General features: G+C 38.6%; 2 protein-coding genes across 2 annotated transcripts; one reads left to right on the top strand and one right to left on the bottom strand.

Annotated features, from left to right (window-relative positions):
* The first annotated feature begins 1,334 nt into the window (after positions 1-1,334).
* Positions 1,335-7,676, top strand: zgc:64051 (leukocyte surface antigen CD53). Its single transcript, XM_044025365.1, has 8 exons — positions 1,335-1,435; positions 2,705-2,780; positions 3,242-3,430; positions 3,527-3,601; positions 4,880-5,014; positions 5,466-5,570; positions 6,210-6,293; positions 7,224-7,676. Exons 2-8 carry the CDS (start codon positions 2,718-2,720, stop codon positions 7,293-7,295), a joined length of 723 nt encoding a protein of 240 aa, XP_043881300.1. The 5' UTR covers positions 1,335-1,435; positions 2,705-2,717; the 3' UTR covers positions 7,296-7,676.
* A 3,761-nt stretch (positions 7,677-11,437) lies between these two features.
* On the bottom strand, positions 11,438-21,989 carry araf (A-Raf proto-oncogene, serine/threonine kinase). Its single transcript, XM_044026734.1, has 16 exons — positions 21,929-21,989; positions 20,236-20,450; positions 19,402-19,505; positions 19,077-19,179; positions 18,815-18,969; positions 17,885-17,983; positions 17,627-17,771; positions 17,166-17,193; positions 16,945-17,075; positions 16,644-16,846; positions 16,328-16,504; positions 16,038-16,084; positions 15,775-15,893; positions 14,181-14,312; positions 13,771-13,905; positions 11,438-13,472 (listed from the first exon to the last, which is right to left on the bottom strand). Exons 2-16 carry the CDS (start codon positions 20,344-20,346, stop codon positions 13,332-13,334), a joined length of 1,830 nt encoding a protein of 609 aa, XP_043882669.1. The 5' UTR covers positions 20,347-20,450; positions 21,929-21,989; the 3' UTR covers positions 11,438-13,331.
* Between the last annotated feature and the right edge of the window lie 655 nt (positions 21,990-22,644).

Raw genomic sequence — 22,644 nt, 5'->3', positions numbered from 1 at the left:
CGGGTGAGCGTCACCCCTCAGTGATTTCTGGACTGAGTTAAACAGTGATACACTGTCAAAGCATGAAGGTTAATGACCGTGAACTGTTTCAAAAAAAGGGGAAATGCTGTTTTTGTAACAAGGAACCGCTGTAATTCAAAATGCTGCAGCACGAGTTCTGACAGGAACTAGAAAGAGAGTCCATATAACTCCAGTGTTAGCTTCTCTACACTGGCTGCCCATACAGTTTAGAATTCAATTTAAAATCCTCCTCCTCACGTACAAAGCACTTAATGGTCACGCCCCTTCATACCTGAAAGACCTAGTCTTACCTTATCACCCTAACAGACCACTTAGGTCACAAAATACAGGTTTACTTGTGGTTCCCAGAGTCTGTAAGAGTAGAATGGGAGACAGAGCCTTTAGTTACCAGGCTCCTCCTCTCCTGTGGAACCAGCTCCCAATGATAGTTCGGGAGGCGGAGACTCTCTGTATTTAAAGTTAAACTTAAAACTAACCCTAACCCTGTGGTACGCGCACATTCACTCTCTCACACTCAGGAAGTGATTATGACTTTTTATATGTCATTAACCTTGTCTCTTTCTCTCCCTCGTTTGTGTCCTTCCTTCCTTCCCTCTCTCTCTCTCTGTTTTCTCATCATGCAGGTTGCAGGATCCAGATCCAGTTTTCGAGGCTACGCTTATCATCACCATTATTATTATGTTATAATTAAAAGTCGATATCATTAACTGTATAAACTTGTAACCTGATACAGTTGTTGTGTATCTGCTCCTGGTCTCCCTCCCTCTCTTCTGTCTCTACCTCATCTCCCTATTGTCCTTTCTCTCCCCCCTTTCTGTCCCCCACCTCTCCTCTGTCCTTTCACCCCAACCGGTCGAGGCAGATGACCGCACATCTCTGAGCCTGGTCCTGTCAGAGATTTCTTCTTCTGTTAAGAGGGAGTTTTTTCTCTCCACTGATGCCTAGTGTTTGCTCATTGTGTGAACTGTTGTGTTTCTCTGCTCTCCTTCATGTTGTCTATGTACAGACCTGAGATCATGTATGTTATGATTTGGCGCTATACAAATAAAATTGAATTGAATTGAATTGTAAATAAATACATAAACAATAGTTTTCACATCTAGTTTCCTTAAAAACAACATAAATCCACAGTTAAATTCACTTACACCGTGTTTATAAGAGAGCTTCACGTTTTCAGTGAGCCTCAGCCGGGGTCTAAATTTAAACTCCCCTGTCTTTGCTTTTGTTTTATTTTGGTTGGTCCTCTGCCGCACGCTGTCTCTCTCACATCATTTTCCGTGTTGCTCATGATGAGAAACAGGAAGTGAGAGGAGCAGCAGAAACAGCAGCAGCAGCAGCAGCAGAGTGAGGAAGGGAAGTGTGATCTGCCTAACACACGCGTCTGACGAGCAGCAGATTATAATCCTCCTCACAGGTAAGAGCTTTATTCTCCTGTAAATGTTTTACTGATGCTTTGGATTTGATTTTATTACTTTAAAATTCAAAAGATTCAACATCTGAACTCAAAATAATATAGTAACTTATTTATTATTATTTTTTACATTCTGTACAGTTTTACAGTCTTATTAACTAATATAATATTATAAAAGAAAAGATAATTGAACAATAACATATTAGTTTATATTCTTTGTTGTTATGTTGTAAATTTTATGGGGAAGTTGGTTTGTTTTCCGCTGAAGCTCAAAACCACTGTGATGTCATGGAACTATGACTGACAGCTATCATTTATTCACTCTGCCATCGCTCTCTCTCTCTCTCTCTCTCTCTATATATATATATATATATACATGAAATGTGTTTTTAATATATAAATGTGTGTGTATACGTGTGTGTGTGAGAGAGTTCTCACGTCATGGTCACACTGCTGGTGTCAGTGAAGCTGACACATCCTGTGCTTCCTGTCAGATTACAGGAAGACAGCGGTGTGATATATATGTGTATATATATATATATATATATATATACACATATACACATATATATGTATATATAAATGTGTGTGTGTGTACACATGTATAAAATATGAAATGTGCCTTTAGAAAGTGTATGTGTATGTATGTATAAAAAGCCCATTTCTAATTTATTATATATATGTGTATATATGTATATATATCTATATGTATACATGTGTGTGTATTTATTACACACACATAGACACATACAGTATATAGGGCACATTTATTATTTATTATATATATGTGTGTATGTATGTGTATATATTGATGTAGATAAATATTTCTTCCACACACATACATATATTTGTACACACACACATATATATATATATATATACTGTGTATATATATATATATATGAGGCACATTTCATATTTATTATATATATGTGTATGTATACACTCACATACACACATAAACTTGTTTTTATATGTTAGTGAGGACATAGTTATCATAGACATATGATGCATTCCTTGGCCCCTTACCCTAACCTTAACTACAACTACAAACCTAACCTAGCCTAACCTGGTCCAGGTCTTAACCCTGAAAAAGTCCCTCAAAGTTTTGGGGGGCCAGTCAAGGTGTGGACCACACACTCATGCACAAACAGATGTGTGTGTGTGTGTGTGTGTGGGTGTGGTTCACACTCACTTCCTCTTGTTCTCTTCTTCACGTCACAGGAGATGAAATAATTCTGGATTCTGTGTTTCTTTGATCTTTTGTTGTAGGTCTGATCTCACGATGGCTCAAGGCTGCCTCAAGTGTTTGAAGTTTGTCATGTGTATCGCCAACTTGTTGTGTTTTGTATGTAAACTCTGTCTCATTTACACACATCACTGTGGTTTCTTTTACTGCATAATACACATATATATGTACACATTGTATGATATGATCATGGAATGTTTCTCCTCTTATTTAAGACTAAGCTATCTTAAGAATGTGTTTGCAACTTTATCTCACCTTTACACTCACTTTTACTGGCCAGAAACTGAAGTTTGTAAACCACTCACTCTCCCACACCAAAGTCCATAGAGAAAATCAGGGAGTGGTTCACAAACTTCAGCTTCCTGTTGGGAAAGTCTGTGTAACACTGAGATAAAGACGTGAACATGTTCTTAAGATATCAGAGACTTAAGGTCAGCTCAGCTAATATAGTATTTAAGACTCCTTTAAGACTTCAGTGCTAGAACTAAACACCCATGAGCAAGGCAGCGTGGCAGCGTGGCCGTGTCCTGACTGTAGTTTGACGCCGTGTGTGTCGTCAGGTGTGCGGCGTGTCAGTGATCGGCTTAGGCGTCTACATGATGATGAACTTGGGAATGCGCGAGTTCACGCTGCTGTTGATCAACGGCAAAGTGGCACACATGCTGCTGATCAGCGGCATCGTCATCACCTGCATCTCCTTCCTGGGCTTCCTGGGAGCGCTGAAGGAGAACCGATGTCTGCTGCTCATGGTACACACACACACACACACACACACACACACACACGCTTATCGTCTTTGATCTAGTGTACATCATGTGACATGTTTGTGTTGTTGTTGTTGACAGTACTTCCTGCTGTTGTTCCTCCTGATGTTGGTGGAGTTGACTGCAGCCTGTTTACTCCTCATGTATGAGAATCAGGTAAGTTTGTGTTGTTCACCTCTCTCACTGCTGTGTAGTGTTGTGTACTGTTGTAGTGTTGTGTAGTGTTGTGTATTATTATATTGTTGTGTAGTGTTGTGTACTGTTGTAGTGTTGTGTAGTGTTGTGTATTGTATTGTTGTGTATTATTGTATTGTTGTGTAGTGTTGTGTACTGTTAGTGTTGTGTAGTGTTGTGTATTATTGTATTGTTGTGTAGTGTTGTGTACTGTTGTAGTGTTGTGTAGTGTTGTGTATTATTGTATTGTGTAGTGTACTGTTGTAGTGTTGTGTATTATTGTATTGTTGTGTAGTGTTGTGTATTGTTGTATTGTTGTGTAGTGTTGTGTATTGTTGTATTGTTGTAGTGTTGTGTAGTATTGTGTAGTGTTGTGTAGTGTTGTGTAGTGTTGTGTATTATTGTATTGTTGTGTAGTGTTGTGTATTGTTGTATTGTTGTGTAGTGTTGTGTACTGTTGTAGTGTTGTGTAGTGTTGTGTATTATTGTATTGTTGTGTAGTGTTGTGTATTGTTGTGTGTTGTGTAGTGTTGTGTGTTCTGTATTGTTGTATTAGTGTAGTGTGTATTGTTGTAGTGTTGTGTAGTATTGTGTAGTGTGTGTAGTGTTGTGTATTGTTGTATTGTTGTAGTGTTGTGTATTGTTGTAGTGTTGTGTTGTCTATTGTTGTGTATTGTTATGTAGTGTTGTGTATTGTTGTGTAGTATTGTGTATTGTTGTGTATTGTTGTGTATTGTTGTGTAGTGTTGTGTAGTGTTGTGCAGGGCTGGACTACCATGATTATTTATGGGATACATGGAGGCACATGTGTTGTTTCACAGTAAATTAGTCATAGATTAACAATCCGATGATTAATGTCATGTAGTGTAGTTTACTGTTGTGTACTGTGCTAATCTGGTGGGCGGAGCTTAGAAGAGAGAGACCTGATCCGACTACTATCCGACTCTACCTCGACTAAGACGACAAAAAAAAAAAAAAACAAAAAAAAAAATTGTATTGCACTTATGACTAGCACTTCATAGTTTGTTCTACTTGAAGCTCTTACTTACTTCTAGCTCTTATTTGTACCCAAATGTTTAAATGCACTTTGGATAAAAGCGTCTGCTAAATGACATGTAATGTAATGTAATGTAATGATCCCAGAACATGAGTATTTCATGACCTGGGAGTTTGACGAGAATGAACTTGCATACTGCAGCTTTAAAACCTTTGTATTTATTTATATTATTATGACGACACACTGCTGTTGACTGTTGTTAGATTGCGCCTACGGTGGAAAAGGAGCTGACTGAACAACTGAAAAAAGCTCAAGGACACGCAGGAAACTCCACCAGTGGGCAGTGGGAGCTGGTTCAGACTCAAGTGAGCGGGTGGTGGGACCCTGTTCAGACTCAGGTGAGTGAGTGGTGGGACCTGGTTCAGACTCAGGTGAGTGAGTGGTGGGACCTGGTTCAGACTCAGGTGGAGTGGTGGGACCTGGTTCAGACTCCAGGTGGCGAGTGGTGGGACCTGGTTCAGACTCAGGTGAGTGAGTGGTGGGACCTAGTTCAGACTTAGGGCGGGTGGTGGGACCTGGTTCAGACTCCAGGACAGACTCAGGTGGTGGTGGGACCTGTTTCAGACTCAGTGGTGGGACCTGGGACCTGTTCAGACTCAGGTGAGTGGTGGTGGGGTCAGACTCAGTGGTGGGACCTGGTTCAGACTCAGGTGGTGGTGGTGGGACCTGTTTCAGACTCAGGTGAGCGGGTGGTGGGACCTGGTTCAGACTCAGGTGAGCGGGTGGTGGGACCTGGTTCAGACTCAGTGATAGATTGGTGTTGTTTACTTTTAAAACGCTGTGTTCCAGCTGAACTGCTGTGGAGTCCACAACGTGTCGGACTGGAAGAACGCGGTGCCGAAGTCGTGCTGCCAGAAAACTTGTGACGTCCCCAAACCTCCATACAGAGAAAAGGTAGACGCTGAAGTAACGGTGATGAACACATGAATCTAAAGCTGCGCTATGCAACGCGCACACACACTGGAAATAATTTACATTCTAGAATAGATTTCAATCACTTACTTAATTTCTGAAAATAGTCTAAATTCTGACTTTTGTAACTCTCAAATTCTGACAACTCAGAATTCAAACTTTTACTTAACTCTGAGAATTCAGACTTTTTTTTACTTAACTCTGAGAATTCAGACTTTTTTTTTTACTTTAATTTTGACTTAAAACAACCCCCAAAACTCTCAGAATTTGTCATTTTGTCTCTGGATTCTTTTTGTTTTTCACATTTTGTTTCAAAAACAAAAAAACTTCTGTAAATCTGAAATCACAAAATTCGGACTTTCAAGTTAAATCTTTGAATTCTGACTTCCTTTTTTTTCTCAGAATTCTCTTTTTTGTCTCTTCCATAAGTGTAAATAAAAAACCAGCAACACACACACACACACACACACACACACACACGCGCACTTCTAAACTATAATTATAATAAGACGTTTTGAAATAATACTCGTTTCCAAAACTGGCGTTTAAACGTCGCTTCTGTGTGGATAAAAAAAGACTTCCTGAGTCTCAGCTGTGTCTTTTGTGTCTTTTGTGTCTCAGGGTTGTTTTGACGCTCTGAAGATGCAGTTTGAAGATAATTTTCTCAACATTGGAATCTCTGTCATTGTTATCTGCATCGTTGAGGTAAAATGGCAGACGGGTTTAAAGCTGCACTGCAACTTTTTTTTAAACTTAACTTTCAGAATTCTGACTTTTCTTTACTTAACTCAGACTTTACTTTCAGAATTCAGACTTTTCTTTACTTAACTCAGACTTTACTTTCAGAATTCAGACTTTTTTTTTTAACTTAACTTTCAGAATTCTGACTTTTTGAAGTCAGAATTTGGACATTTTTTAAATAATAATAATTTTTTAGATTTTTGTTTTTATTTAACTCAGATTTTTTTTACTTAACTCAGAATACAGACTTTTTAAAAAAAAGAAACTTATTTCTCAGAATTCTGACTTTTCTATACTTAACTCAGTGTTTCCATTTTTTCTGAATTTTTACTTTTAATTAACTCGTAACTATTTTCCTAAACCCAGACTTTTCTACTTAACTCAGACTATTTTTTATTTTATTTCATACTTAACTCAGAATTCTGACTCTTTAACTTAACTCTCAATTGTTTTTTACTTAACTCTCTTTTTTTTTACTTAACCCATTTTATTTGTTTTACTTAACTTTCAGACTTTTTTTTTATCAATCTTTGGTTTATTTTTATTTAATAATGTGATTTTGTGGATTCTTTTTGACGTTGACAGGTTTATTTTATTTAATAATTTGATTTTGTGGATTCTTTTTTGACGTTGACAGGTTTATTTTATTTAATAATTTGATTTTGTGGATTTTTTTGATGTTGACAGGTTTATTTTATTTAATAATGTGATTTTGTGGATTCTTTTTGACGTTGACAGGTTTATTTTATTTAATAATTTGATTTTGTGGATTCTTTTTTGATGTTGACAGGTTTATTTTATTTAATAATGTGATTTTGTGGATTCTTTTTTGACGTTGACAGGTTTATTTTATTTAATAATTTGATTTTGTGGATTCTTTTTTGACGTTGACAGGTTCTGGGGATGTGTTTCGCGATGACGCTCTTCTGCCACATCAGCAGATCTGGACTCGGTTATAAATTATAAAAAACCGCTGTCGCTCCCTGACTGACAAATGTACGAGGACGTCTGAGGATTCTGATGAAAACAATGTTACCACGGCAACGACAGTGACCCTCAGCGAAACGCGTCACTAAATAAATGATAGTGTTAAAATACAATAATGTAAATAAAATAATTTTAGATGAAGACGTTGATTTTAAACATTAAAATTTTATATTTTAACATTAAGAATCAACATTTTAACATTTGACAGAGAACTGTTTAGTCTCATTTTTATTTAGTACATGTTTTTGTAATGTTATTTTTAGATATTGCTGTAACGTTATTTTGTCAGTGTTTGTCTGCGTTACATTAACCCACACACTTTTATAAACGTTATAATGCTGTAATACAGTATAAACCTCAGTGACTCGTCGCCATTTACTCTGATCATCAGTGTTTCCTGTCTTAAGTGTGTGCTTCACTGATCGGTGGTGAAAACATGAATTTTTAACCACTTCCTCTTTTAAACTCTGCTCAACCTTCCCTCACTTCCTAAAACCTCACTCACTCATCAGTTTCATCAGTAACACAAAAGTGTTTCGATAATCAACTCTTAAGTCTTCTACCACTTTTTAAATTAACTTAAGGGGAAAAACCATTTTCATCATGAAACCAAAACCAGGTTGGAAATAACTTACATTCTCGAATAGATTTTATTAAGATAATGATTTACTTAATTTGAGTCTGAATTCTGACTTTTTTTCTCAAATTGTGACTTAGTTTATGCTTAGAATTCTGAATTAATTCAGAACTACTAGTATTCAGACTTTAACTTGACTATCAAATTCAGACTTTAACTTAACTACTCATAATCATGACTTTTTTTTAAACTTTACTTTCAAATTCTGACTTGTACTTAACTTATAATTCAGATTTTAAGTTAACTCTCTGAATTCACTTATTTTTTTAAACTAAACTCTCAAATTGTGACTTTAACTTGACTCTCAAATTCTGACTTTTTTATTCAATCAGAATTCCGACTTATTAACTTAACTCTCAGAATTCAGACTTTAGAATTCACATTTGTTTTCTCAAAGTCACATTTCAGAGAAAGAAATATTCCGACTTTATTCTCAGAATTCTCTTTTTTGTCTCTTCCGTCGGAGTAAATAAAAAACCAGCAGGTAACACAGAAGAAATGTATTTATTTAAAGAATAAATCCTGCATCAATATTTTAAGATAAAAATACTAAGATTTCCTTTACACTTTAAAATAATTTTGTTCTTTTTTTTTTTAAAACCATCACACAAAAAATAGAAACAAGTACAATTTTGTAATTAAAAAAAAAAATGTAACTGTACACAGCAGAATATGGAACAAACCCTGACACCTCATAAACTATCAACACGTGTTGGAATTCACCTACAGATATGAAAAGACAAAAAGAAAACTACTGTTACAGCTCTGTGCACCTCAAGACTATTTTTTTCCCCTCCGCTGCCCCCTGCAGGTCTTCAGAGGAAGCTCAGCGTCATGTGAGTGAGTTTTGTTTAAGTTTTTTTAGGGATTTCCAGTGAGTGTGGCACTTTCTTCTCGTTCCAGATAAACACAGTTGTATTTAAAGTCCGTCTCAGTCCACGCTTTTATTTAAAAAAATAACCCTTTCACTTCATGCCAACATTGTTAGCCGAGCTCTGACGTCGTTAGAAAACATTCCTGATTTTGCGCTACGATGTTTATTATTATTACTATTGCTCAAAAATGTTTGTGTTCCATTCAGCAGCCGAACTTTGCTAAGATACGCCTTAAATATTGAAAACAGACTCAAGTTTTATTTAAACCACAAACCACTCGCTAACAACGACAAGCTACGTTTACAGTTCTGACGATTGAATAAATGTCAGTTGTAGTGAAAACCTACGTTAAAAATGCCTCCACGACTGTGTTTGTGCTCAAGGTGTCAAAGAAAAGAAAACAAATGCCCTGAAGTGAAGGAAAAATGAAAGAAAATAAAGCTTCATCCACACCACGTTTTTTACGAGAACGTTTTTTCAGGGTCCACTTTTACGAGTCTTTCTAGTTTGTTCCTGATTTTTTCAGGGTCTGTTTTTATAAGATTTTTTAATTGTGGCGCTCACTTCCACCGGAGCTTTTGTGTGAGTATATGCCAACGATCTTGCAAATATCACAATACCATGATTATAACGTATCGCGCCGTCTCTGGCGATTTCCAGTCCGAGTTATCGATGCAATAATTCATCATCTGCACAAAATTCGCAACTGGTGTCTGAGCGGTTTTTAGTCAATACTCAGTAAATGGTGAAAAGTCAGAGCTAAGATTGAAACAGTTTTTGCTCGTCCAGACTAAAAGTTTTTTCTTGTCCAATAGTCAAACTAAACTGTCTAGCAGAAATTTCTGATTGGTTCCATTTTCTAAAATGTTGGGGGTCATTTCAAAAAAAAAAAAAGGACATTGTAATGTGGATGTAGCTTGAAAGTGATGTGAAGGAAGAGACAGTACCGCCTTAAGAGAACTTTCTGGTTGAAAAGATGCATGACAACATTTAACAATTTAATCCACCTCTTCAATAAATACGTGAAAGACGGAAAACAGATTTTGACCTGGACAAAAAACGGCAGAACCAACAGTTTAACGTGAAAGCCACAACATCTCCTCTATTTCCACCATGTGTCGCCTGGTCTCAAATTGAAGGCACCTCGTCTTGCACTTTGTTGTTTAGAAACTTATTGCTTCCTGAAGCAGAGATCACCTGAGCATTTGCTTTAAGGGCTCAACAAGAAAAGTTTTTAACCACAAAACAATGACAGCGACAGAAGAAACCCAGAGGTGACGCTCAGTGTGTTTACGTTCCCGTTAAAAGTCAAACTCCAGTCCAAGACCAAGACAATAAGTCAGTTTTCTTAGTCATGTAAACACGTTAGTCCGACGAGAACCAAGTTTTTGCTCTGTGGACAGAAGAGTTGTTGTCGTGGTTACGTCTACGTCCTTATGATGCATGTGGAGACGTCCTGATCTTTGCCAACACGCCCAGAGGATGGTTTCTTACAAAACTCACGGGGGAACGCAGAATATTTCCACACCGTTTATATCAGAAGAAGCGGGGCGGGGCTCGAGTTCGGTCGTCGCGTCGGCCCAAAATCAGCAGTTGCCATGGTCACCATTAGTCGGCAGCAGCTTCGGGTTAATGGGAGGAGCTACCTTGTAGTCGCACTATGATGGCTACAAACACAACACTGGGGGCGTGGTCAAATCCCAGTTTCCACCTTTGCTTTCAAGATCGTGATTTTCGGTTTCATGTACAAAACCAAGTTACAGCAGTTTGACGCAGCTGTGCTATGACGACCCCGCCCACGTTGAGGGGAAGCTGTGAATGAATGGAAACCGACGACGTGACCAAACCGGGCCGTGCTAGAACTGTGCAATGGAAAAGAGCCATAAGACGGGACTGAAGACTTGTTGCGTACTTTGAGGGTGAAACACACGCGCGTCTCACGCTCTACATGGAGAGAAAAAAGAACAACTACCATCTCGCTAAACGAAGCAGCAAAAAACAGCTGACAACCGTCAATAAGACTGAAGTTAACTCCTCACAACAACACTCCACATTAAAAAAGGCGTCTCGACTGTAACCTGGATTGTCAATCACAAAATGTCATGTGTGAAATGTTGTCAGTCTACGGAGAGAAACCCTCACATCCGTATTCAATAAAGGTTCACTGTGTGTGTGTGTGTGTGTGTATATATACATATATATATATATATATACATATACACATATATATATATACACACATATATATACATATATATATATATACACATATATATACATATATACACATATATATATACATATATATACATATATACATACATATATATACACATATATACATACATATATATATATATATATATATATATACATACATACATATACATACATACATACATATACACACACACAGGTTATTTTTGCAACGAAAATCATTTGACCTTCGTAGAATAATAATAACGGTGCGTTCCATTTATATCGGAAGTCGGTTTGAGGACTCGCAAACCTATCTGGGGGCTAGCCATGGTTAGCAATACCAGTCGATAACATGGCTTTACACAGTATTTTTGGTCAGTACTATACTGTACGACACAAACATGACAGAAGTGCAATTAACAGCAAAAGTAGTGTTTTTTTTTTTTTTACACAAGTGGCAGCCAGCATGGAATCCTGTGTCGGGCAACACGGAAATTCCAACTTCCGACGACAACTGGAACGCACCATGAGCCTTTATTTTAGTCTTTGGCCAGGGCCTTGCTCCACAGAGGCAGCCAAAGCACACGTGTTATGACGTGTTGAAGCATTATGACATCATCCTTTCTGGCACATGTAGGCCACCGTAGTTCCCCCCGACGCTGTAATTCACTAATTCTGAAACACTGGACATTTAATATTTCATCAATATCTCAGTATCACACCCTGGGGGGAAGATTCTTTTTGTACAAAATATTGGTCCAAACAACTATCTACAATCTAATTAGTAGACACTGTATAATCTCAAGGATTGACAGTGTGTGAAGATGGTGGATTTAAGACTTAATAGTGAATACAGTGATTTAGGAACAATAACTAATGTCTGACATAAAGATGTGTCCACAGGTCCGATTACTCTTCATGAATTTGACTTATTGGACATTAGTGGAAGCTTGATGACATGAGAGACAAAGAGGGACTGATTGAGGACGTGAACTTTGGACGACGACGCCATTTCCAATTTAATTATATTGGAAAATAAAAATAAAATCTGATTAGTTCCAGAAACCCTAAACGTGTATTTTCAGCATGTAAATAGAGAAGCAGCATTTTTAGCCGCGTCACGCTGTGGGAAAGTCCAGTGTTTCCCAAAATGTTTATACATTTCCTTAAATGTCTCATTTCATGATGTTTGGTTATTTTTCAAAAAAAGTGGCTTTAAATATAGAATGTTTTGGGAAACTGGACTTGTAGATTATATTTCACTCCGTCCTCAGGTTAAGTTGTTATTGTTAAGTGTTTGAGCAGGAATTAATGGAGTTTCACTTCTGCTTTACCATCAGCAGCCTCACGTCTCAGCACATCAGTATGTGAGCTTGTCATGTGACCTGGACCGAACTTCTCCTGACAGGATCCTTGTCAGGGGCCGTTCACATGCAGCACAGGGTTTATCTGCGTGAAAATATCTTCTGTAACATAGAGAGCTTTTCTATGTTTAAAAAGGGTCCAAGTACAGCAGCAGTGAAGTGGAAGTGCAAATTCAAATGGTGACTAAGAACTTCAGTGTTACACGTCACAGTACGTTCTGCCTGACAGTATTGTTCTTAGCAGCAGCAGCTAACCATTTCAAAAACTGGCCTAAAAAAGACAATAATTGAGAGATGGTCTATTGATTATTTGGCCAATAACCAAGAGATGGACTATTGGTTTCTTGGCCAATAATTGAGAAATGGTCAATTAGATTTTTGGGCCAATAATTAAGAAATGGTCTATTGTTTTTTTTGGCCGATAATTTACAAATGTTTATATTAATTTTTCTTAATGAATTCATGAGGCTGCAGCAACTTGAATTATTTCAACAGCTCCCCGGTTTTGGTTGCTCAGTAACGACAAACGCAACAGAAGCTCCGCCCCACAGGGAAAAAGTTTCTTTACATTTTTTTTTTAAAAAACACGCTGCATGTGAACGGCAGACGACTTGACCACTGAATATTGGCAGAGAATTTTTGCAGTGCATGTGTAGAAAACTCCTTAATCGTCCTCAAACCTGCTCAGAGGATCAGATTCTCTCATTGGTCCAATCAAAGGCATTTTAGCGATACGATAACGAACTTTCACTATCACTTTAAACATCATGTTGTGGTTATTTCTGCAGGTTGTTACTCAGTGGTGCAGCTCCAGGATGCTGCAGGGGTTACAGAGAGGGTTTCAGGTGGTGCTGGTTCTGTCAGGTGTGGCCGGCTCAGGAATGATGTGGCTTTTGGTCAGAGAGACGAAGCCTCTCTGCCCACAGTGCTGCAGCAAACTTTAGAGGGGCACCAGCCTGGTGGTGTGGAACAGGAGGGGGTTCAGGTCCTCGGCGTGGACGGCCCGATGGAGTGATGGCTCCGAGCGGCTGCGCTCGATTTTTGGCAGCAGGTCTTGCACCTGCTCGATGGCCACCAGGATCTAAATGAAGTAAAAACAAATTCAGGACAGTGACCACAGACGGTTTAGGTGTGATGTTCACAGATGAGGCCGTTACTCTCAGGGTCAGGAATTTACAAACTGATCATGTGCCGACTGGGACTAGAGCTAATACATGGTGTTATTATGCGGGCAGTTTTTGGCAGCCAGTGCAGTTGATGGGCGATAATTGAAAGACGGCTGATTGAAAACTAAAGTGCAGTAATTATGTCATAAAACAGGTATTAGTTAAAAAAACAACCTTAAAATCCAAGTTTAATATATTATATTTGCCACTCACCTGAGGAAACAGCGGCCTCTCGTCGCGCTTGAACTTTAAGCATTCGACTATGAGCCTTTTCATTGATTTGGGTGAGGTACTAGACAGCTTACTGAGGTCTGGAGACAAGTAACCACGTCCAACCATAAAGATTATCTGAAACACAAACAAACCAACAAACAGGAGACAGTCAGTGAAGATGCTGAGGAGTGAGCAGGTTCCAGGTTAGTGGTGTTGATGTTTTGTGATATCAGGAATGTAATTTTCCAGAATACAGCAAATAGTGTCTCTGTACCTTATCCACAAATATTAGCTTTAAAACGCATTATCGGCACAAACGTACGCCTGCTGTGAGGAAGGTATTAGACGGTGATACTTTATACAAGTGTGGAAAAGGAAGTGTGTGTGTGTGTGTACAGTGTGATATTCACCTGGTCTCTGTTGTTGATATTGGCGTAGGGCAGCAACCCCGCCATCAGCTCAAACAGAACGACTCCATAACCGTACACATCAGACTGGAACGTGTATGGGTTGCTGTCCTGCATTCGGATTACTTCAGGAGCCTACAGGAGAAAAGGACATACGTGATTATAAAGCTACTAAAACGACATTCATCATTCAATGACAAAACTAACAAATGAGATCATCAGATAGTGCAAATGTATGTAGTCATTATTATCATAATTGTGGAGATATGGCGATAGAATACACATGTTCTTGTGACTTATTGTTAAAGCCAATATGAAAGGGATTCACCTGTGAATGTTTTTGGATAGATATTTCTTCTGATATTCTGAGATCAAAATAAAGACTTCTGAAATTTAGGTCAAAATTCTGAGATTAAAATATGATTTAATCTTGCATTAAATCTCGGCATTGGGGAAAAAAAAAATCAAAAACAATTTCCTTTCACTTTAATCTCAGAATTGTAACTTTTTCTTCAGAATGATTGCCTAAATCTCAGAATTTTTATTTAATCTCAGAATAATATGTTTCTTCCTCAGATTTATGACTTCAATCACAGAATTATGACTTTTACTCTCAGATTTGTCTTTTTTAAATTAATTTTGTTTCAAAAAATGTTAACGCAGTTCTAATCCTTCTCTGGAGTTTTTGTCGCTTAATTAGTGCAGAAAAACATGACGATATAGGAAATATATCAAAGAAACCGTTAGATATGGGCTGTGCTGTGTCAGCCTTATTTAAACTTTATTAAAAAGTAAAAGTGTCCATTAAAAATAACAGGCTTCACAGCAATGCAAACACCCTCTGCTCTAAACAAGAGCAAACTGAGCTCTAAAAAATATAAGTGTCAATTAAAATCAAAATCAATATAAAGTGTAATGAGGAAAAACATCCATGTGTAATATTAGTCACACTCGTACCACTAAGAACAATAAATGTATACATTATTCTACTTTCATTGAGCAGATTTTTTCCACCTACACATGACTTCAAATTCTTTAATTACCCTTTAAATGCCAGGTTTTTATTATGGAGACAGGTAAAAGACATACTTCATCTAAAGTAAAGTTTTCGGTCTTGAATTATTACAGCCTGGTATATGTAATATACAGCAACACTTGGGACATCTAGTGGAGATAGTTTGCGTTTCTCCATATGCCACATATGAAGAAAATGATGCCATCTGGTGGAGAGTAGTAAAACTCATTAATTCCAAGGAAAAAGCCCAGATTAATTCACACCCAAATATAATAAAATGCATGTATTATTGCTTTAATGGCAGTGGGAAAAAAAAAAAAGCAGTTTGAATGGGTTTCAATGTGAGTGGAACACTTGTTTATGCACAGTGATCAAATAAAAATACACAATCTCGACAATAATTCATGTCATATGCATGAACACTGCCAAAATCAACAAAAAAACCCCAACAGCAGCGAAGAGTAAAAAGCACTTTCAAAGTGTCTGAAGAGACCAGATCTACATAAAAGATAACTGAACCAGTCTAACCAGTCAAAAGCCTACGGTCAGCAAAAAAAAGGAAAGAAAACACATCGCGCTCACCATCCAGAGAATGGAGCCACTCGGCTGCTGCACCTGCTGAGATCCACTCCACCGAGACTTGACCGTGGCCAAGCCGAAGTCACCGATCTTTACAGTCCAGCCCTCATGGAGGAAAATATCTGAGGAGCGGAGCTCAGGATATAATAACTGGCATTATTCATGTTAGTGGTTTGTCAGTAACAGAACATGGTGTTTTAAAACTGTCAGTGTGGACACAACTGTCCCGAGCACTTGGACAATAAAACTGGACAATAAAAGGATACTATTTGATTTCAGATCTCGGTGAATTATGTTCTTCGCATGAAGATAACTGAAAGAAACAAGAGGGAGAAAGAAAGTGTAAAACACTCACTGAGTTATATGAGAAAAGGCAGTTTAAGAACTAACATTTCTGCTTTTATTACAGTTTAAACTTATTAAATGGGATTTGAACAGTATAAGCAAAAAAGCACTCTTTTAATATTATCAGAATGACAACAGACTACATCTGTGTGTGTGTGTGTGTTGTGATACATCACGGTAACTTGAGTGTGTGTGCGTGGTCGGCTCTTACTCCATGCCCTGCGCCGTCTGTCTGGCCACGTCGATGCGCCGCATCGTGTCAAACTTGGTTTCAGTGACATGCAGATGGCGATACAGGCTGCTGCCCTCACACCACTGAGTGATGATGGCAAAGTTGGGCTTCGTCATGTAGCCCATGAAGAGCAGGATGTTGACGTGGCGGGTTTTCCTGCAGAGAAGAGAGAGACGACAACACACAAGTGGTTTGATTTTCCCACTGCCTCACGTCCTGGTCTAATTAAGACAAAGTTATTGAAACTTTTGGAATGGCGTTTGTGTGATGACAACAGTTGAACATGGTGACTGACCGTAGGACCTGCATTTCATTTTTGAAGGCCTGTAGCTGCTCTGGCGTCGGCTCCGTCACCTTGAGAACCTTGATTGCTACGTCCCCGTGCCACTTCCCCTTAAACACTGTTCCAAAGGAACCGGCACCGATCCTCTTCTGAACGTTGACCTCTCGAGAATGAACCTCCCAGTAGTAACTCGAGTCTCTGTAGCCTCCTCGGTGCTGAAACAACACCACACACAAACTGACTGATTGGCTTTTATGCTGCAGAACAACATCTGTGAATCTCAGGTTCCATCCGGGTCAAAACGTTCACCTACCACTTTCTTTTTGTCGTCAGATGAGGAGGACTTACGCTCCTTGTGCTCTGAAGGAGACTTTGGTGGTTTCCTACCTGGGGAGCCGAGAGTGCACGGCGGGCTGGTGGAGGGTTTTGGGGAAGGTTCAGGACCTGTGGGGAGTCACGACGAAGCAAAAAGAGAGACAAAGGTCAAGGAAAAGAAACAGACAGAAGATAAGATCACAAAATTTAAATACTTACCAATTGTGTTGTTGAATTTTAGTGCTTCCTAAAAAGAGTAAAAACATAAAGTTAACATATAATAATCCACTCTTTCAATTTCTCCCCCCCCCATTTTTCCTTTCATCACAACCAGTCGAGGCAGACGCCGCACATTTCTGAGTCTGGTTCTGTCAGAGACTGACTGCATCATCCTCCCTGCAACTCCCCACTCATTCCAGGACCTTGTGATTTAAAATGGCCATATTTAAGCTCTTTTTTTTTTCTTTAAAACATGTCAGAACATTACATCTTGTGATATTTTATGATGATTAAGTCATTTTTCATCTGTTTCCTTGCAGATATGAAGCAAATGAAGGTAGCAGGTGGACAAAAAGTTATATATTATATCGTCCTCATGCCCATTTCCTACTAAATGTGACTTTAATTTGCCAGGAACATAGATTCACTGACTCCAGAGACTTGATGAGCTGCAGACTGACCTCTATGATGCTGACACCGACAGGACCCACTGTGCTGACCATGTGAACGTTGGGAGTGGACGTGGACCGATGTCTCTGCAGAGACTGACCGTCTCCACTGGGTATGGGGAAGCGAAAGGCCGAGGTCGGGGACAAGAGGTCCATCCTGTGTGATCGATCAACGCATAGTTAATCAAATAATCAATAATCAAGATGAGGGCTGGTGTTGTTTGTAATCGAGTTTGAAAATGATTTGTTTTTCGTGTGGCAGCATCTTACCCAGGAGGCTCCGGGGTTAAGGCTAGATTACTCTGTGACGGGGAATTTTCTGGCAATAGTATCTGTGGATACTCGTCTGTGCAAGGATTAGAATCAATCCTGGACAACACACACACGCACACAGAAAAGTGATTAATCTATGGATTTGTTTTCTTTTGTCTACAAAATATCAGAAAAGGCTGACATTTCATTTAACAAAAAAAAGGCCATAGGAACTGCGTTATCAAACCCATTATTCATCCAGTTTAACAAATCATGTATGAAGCTCAAGAGAATATTTTAACTATTAATATTATCTAAATCTAATCTAGAAACTAAACCAAATACTATATTCAAAAAGACAATTAAAGCCAACACGAAGAGGATTCACATGTGAATATATTTGGAAAATGAAAGAGAGATTTCTGAGATCGAAATAAAGAGTTCTGAAATTTAGGTCAAAATTCTGAGACTAAAATCTTACTTAATCTTGATTTAAATCTTGGAATTGAGGAAAAAAATGACTTTTCGCTCAGAATTATCACTTTAATCTCCAAATTTTTATGTTTTTTCTTCAGAACTATAACTGTTATCTCAGAATGTTTATGTTTTTTCCTCAGATTTCTTTGCTCATTAAGGTCTAGTTTAAAAAAAAAGGGGCAGATTTTATAGAATTACTCTTCTATTTCTTCCTTAATTGAGGCTTAATTTACTTTCCCAACAAACACATGACATTGGTGTTGTGATTCCCTCCTAACTTCTCGTCACGGTGTAATGACATCAAATTAGGAATATTTTTTGAAACAGATTAATGAGGAATAGTTCAAACTGTAATATCTATAAAAGGAAAAACCACAATAAAATAATGAATTTACCCAAGTATTTCAGTCCTTTCTGAATTTCATTCAACACATTATAACAATAAAATCCAGGAAAACGATTCTCCCTCACCGTTTGCTCACAGTGTCCATGTCGACACACACAGTCGGGACCTTGCTACTACAGTGCTGGTGAAATTTGTATCCACACGTCTGACACCTGAAGCCGTTAAACAGAAACTTGTGGCAGAAATCACAGTAAGCGAGCTTGAAGAAGGTTTTCCGTACCTGCACAAACAAAAGAACAAAAGAAACCATGGTGTTTTTACTTCTGCCGACCAACAGCCGGGCATCGTGTACATTCAGTATGCAGGTGTTGTTTGCCAGCTACTTACAAAATTGTGCATTGTGAGCGGAATATCATCAAGGACTTCAACTAAAAGCTCCTCTCCAACCAGAGGAGTGATGTCTGTGTCCCAGTCTGTCAGTCTCTTACGACTAAACAGGGAAAGAAAACACACAGATATTTGCCATTCATGATCATTTCATCAGAAGACAAAAGGAAGAAACCGAACTAATGAGAAACAAAGCAGAAAATACTTTAAAGACATTCATTTATGATTTATTTAATGCTGCATCTCGGACTGGGTTAAAAATGTTCTTTTTACAAGTTGCATCGATTGTTATTTGGAAGACTTTGATACATGGCCACTCCCTTACCCTTCTAGAAGGCGGAAAACGGCACAGCAGTCCTGATTTAAGCCTCGCACTTTGAGCGCCTTGTCCAGACTCTCGTGCACAGTCTGTCCTTGACGAACGTTGACCTGAGGACAGGAAGAAACGCTTCACTGAGACTGCATTGTGCCAGAGCTACACCTGATGACTACAGAAATGGTCACTTTAATGGGGACAACTGAAGAAGAAGCCACTTTATTAGGTACACCTGATATCTATAGAAGCGGTCACTACATTAGATACACCGGAAAATAAAAAAAAATAAAAAATCACTTTATTAGGTACATGACACCTTATGAGGCACATCTTAAGTGGTCATCAGTGGAATATTGACCGGTGTTTCCCAAACCTCTAAGTGATGACGTTTCTTTGTTATATGGGGCAAAGAAATCAGAAAATATTCACATTTAAGAAGCAAAAAAATCAAGAGAAACGACTTGTATGATTTTTCATGTGACTCGGTGACTGACAGGACCTCACAACCACAAGACTTTCCCCCCCCCCCAAACATTACAACTGATATTTTTTGAGAATAATAAAAACTCTGTTTGATGGAGATAATGAGTCAAATGTGTGACAGATGGCCGCAGGCACCTTCTGTGAAACTTCACACCAACCGACTTCATGCTGAGTCATTAATGTGTTGTGATGTACGTCACATTGTAGTGTGAGTAATTACACTTTCAGCCCACAGAGCTGGCAGCTGTCAACAATCCTTCACTAATCCTCTTAAATTAATACTTCTGATTTTTTTTTTTTTTTAATGTGCCGTAACAATCATTATCATCAATCATCATTAAGAGGAAAAAAACATCTCACCACTGTCCTCTGTTTGTTGGGGAGGTAGACTCGGATGGTGCCCCCACCTCGCGGCACATCCTCCGGACTGGTTTCCCCCGAGGAGGAGTAGGAGGAGGAGGTGGAGGACATGATGAGATGTGAGAGGATGATGTAGTCCTTACACTTACAGCTCTTCACCTCAGGACAGATTCATGCACAGCGGGGTCCAGAGGAGTTTCCTCTTCACTTAAATCCTGCAACAATTAAGAACAATCTTGAATTACAAACGTGTACTTAAGGTTTTTGGGTAAAAGGAAACAATGTTCTGGTTATCAATTCTTTCTTTCTTTCTTTCTTTCTTTCTTTCTTTCTTTCCCTGGTTTCTTTTTCATATGGTAACAGATTAATTTCAGCCCTAGCTCATTGTCCTTTTCAAAGAATACAAAATAAAAGGTTTTCATTACTACATTACAACAAATAATAATCAGTAGATTGATGAGGTATGTATTGTAATTAGGGGACACTGTTGGTATCTTAGCGCCCTCTATGGGCTGTGTAACAGAGCACAAGTTGAAAGCGCGATGGCTCCCAACTCTCATATGTAATTGCAATTGATTGGATATTTAACAGACTTTGAGCCGATTTGCGTTGGTCTGTTAGTGGGATGGGAAATTAACTGTAATGTACTTTATTTCTATAGCCATTTACAACAACCCACAGGTGTCCAACGTGCGATACAAAATAAAAGAGACACAGCACTAAAAACAAAATATATATATCAAATACTGGACACAAAAAAGTGGTATCTGCCCTCTCTATCTTGGAGTGTTTGCCGATATGCGATAACACATTTTAAACCAAATATATGCCGATACAGATTAGGTTCAGATAATATCGTACATCCCTACCCACATATTACCGGGTATTAATGTCACACGTGAGCGACGACAAACAAACCACCTGTTTACTTTTCGGACTGTAACGACAACACGTAGAAAAATGAATAAATAAAAAAATAGTAAAAAAATAGTAAAAAACAGAAAAACAGACCGGGCACTGAACTCTCGCTGACAGCCTGACGCTGCAAAGGTAGCAAACTTGCTAATTAACTCGGATGATGTTAATGCTAGCTGACATTAGCCACTTAGCCCAAGTTAGGAATTGACTGCTATATTATGCTATACTGCGCAAAATCCGACACTTTTAAACTTCGGCATACAAAGTTGTTTTGCCCCCTACTACTAGTTAACTTAACCTAGCGAAACCAATTCATTCGTAAGTAGGTTAAGAGGTGACACAGTGACGACATTATGCTAACGACCGACAAGTTACTACAGCGCTCGTACACTGACGCTGAGCTAACTAGCTGGGCAGCTAGCGGGCTAACCAGCTGCCGGGAGTGGGAGAGGAGATTAGGAGGCTAACACGTACCTTTAACAAGAACGGTGTCAAGCTTTAATGTTCACATAACTACTAGCAGGCTAACGTTAGCAAATGTATATATAGGTGTGTGTGTGTGTAAGTAGCGGGGGGGTCAGTTTGTTGGCTACTAGTTCTTTTACGCACAGTCGTGACGTCATATTCAATTAGCGCGCGGAGCAAACACGCGACGCAGCAACTGCTCGCACACGCTCGCGAGGAGGTAAACAGCGAAAAACAACAACAAAAAACCCAAATCCCGCCTCACATTTTAAAAGTGTTTCACGACAGTTTGGAGACAGAACTCTCTCACCTGTAGCAGCCATCTTGAATCCTCTCAATCTGGAGTCGGATCTGTCAAGAGAGACTTCGGGGGAAAGCGGAAAACCTCGGCGAAATGCTCCGTCCTCATTGGTCCAACTCGCAGGAAGACGTCACGTGCCGTATGACGTCATCCGCTCTAAATAATGTCTGACGTTTTAATTTGTTATACTATTAATATGTTCCTCATTAAAATGCTCTTAATACTATATATTTAATGAATGGTGATTTTGATGGAAGGGATCAATGCAATGCTTTATGGAAAATGTAGTTCCTCTACACTTCACTCTTTTTGCCTTGAATTCTGGGACTTTAAATCATATCTCGATATTCCATCATGACATTGCAAATTAAAGTATTATCTTGATTTCCACTTCAAATAAGTGTTTGCGTCGATATGTAGTTCACAAAAAATACATACTTATGATGCAAAATCAATCGGTAAGTCACCAAATAAGACCTAAAACAGAGGAAAATTGTACTAGACAAGCTACTATATAATTATATAACATCATCTGTTATCGTTCTAAAAACATTGTTCAATGTTCATGCCAATTACTAACAAAACAACACACACACACACACACACAGTGTTTACAGGCCAGAAATCTGGTACCGGTACCCTGTGTGTGAAAGACATCATGGTCGCAATGGTCGCATGTTCGACGCCACCCCTCGCTCATTGTACTCAATTCCATTTTAAGTCGC

Source organism: Solea senegalensis, linkage group LG5 (assembly GCF_019176455.1).
Source record: "Solea senegalensis isolate Sse05_10M linkage group LG5, IFAPA_SoseM_1, whole genome shotgun sequence".
In the NCBI taxonomy this organism is placed as follows: Eukaryota; Metazoa; Chordata; class Actinopteri; order Pleuronectiformes; family Soleidae; genus Solea; species Solea senegalensis.
Note: the sequence above shows the minus strand (reverse complement) of the source record. Positions and strands in the feature narration are given on the sequence as shown.

Coding starts and splice junctions, on each gene's coding strand:
- zgc:64051 (XM_044025365.1), top strand. CDS start 2,718: ATGGCTCAAGGCTGCCTCAAGTGTTTGAAGTTTGTCATGTGTATCGCC. Junction 5,571..6,209: donor AACCTCCATACAGAGAAAAG/GTAGACGCTGAA, acceptor TTTGTGTCTCAG/GGTTGTTTTGACGCTCTGAA. Junction 6,294..7,223: donor TTGTTATCTGCATCGTTGAG/GTAAAATGGCAG, acceptor TGACGTTGACAG/GTTCTGGGGATGTGTTTCGC.
- araf (XM_044026734.1), bottom strand. CDS start 20,346: ATGTCCTCCACCTCCTCCTCCTACTCCTCCTCGGGGGAAACCAGTCCG. Junction 19,506..20,235: donor CCAACAAACAGAGGACAGTG/GTGAGATGTTTT, acceptor TCCTGTCCTCAG/GTCAACGTTCGTCAAGGACA. Junction 16,847..16,944: donor CTGACGACAAAAAGAAAGTG/GTAGGTGAACGT, acceptor GTGTTGTTTCAG/CACCGAGGAGGCTACAGAGA.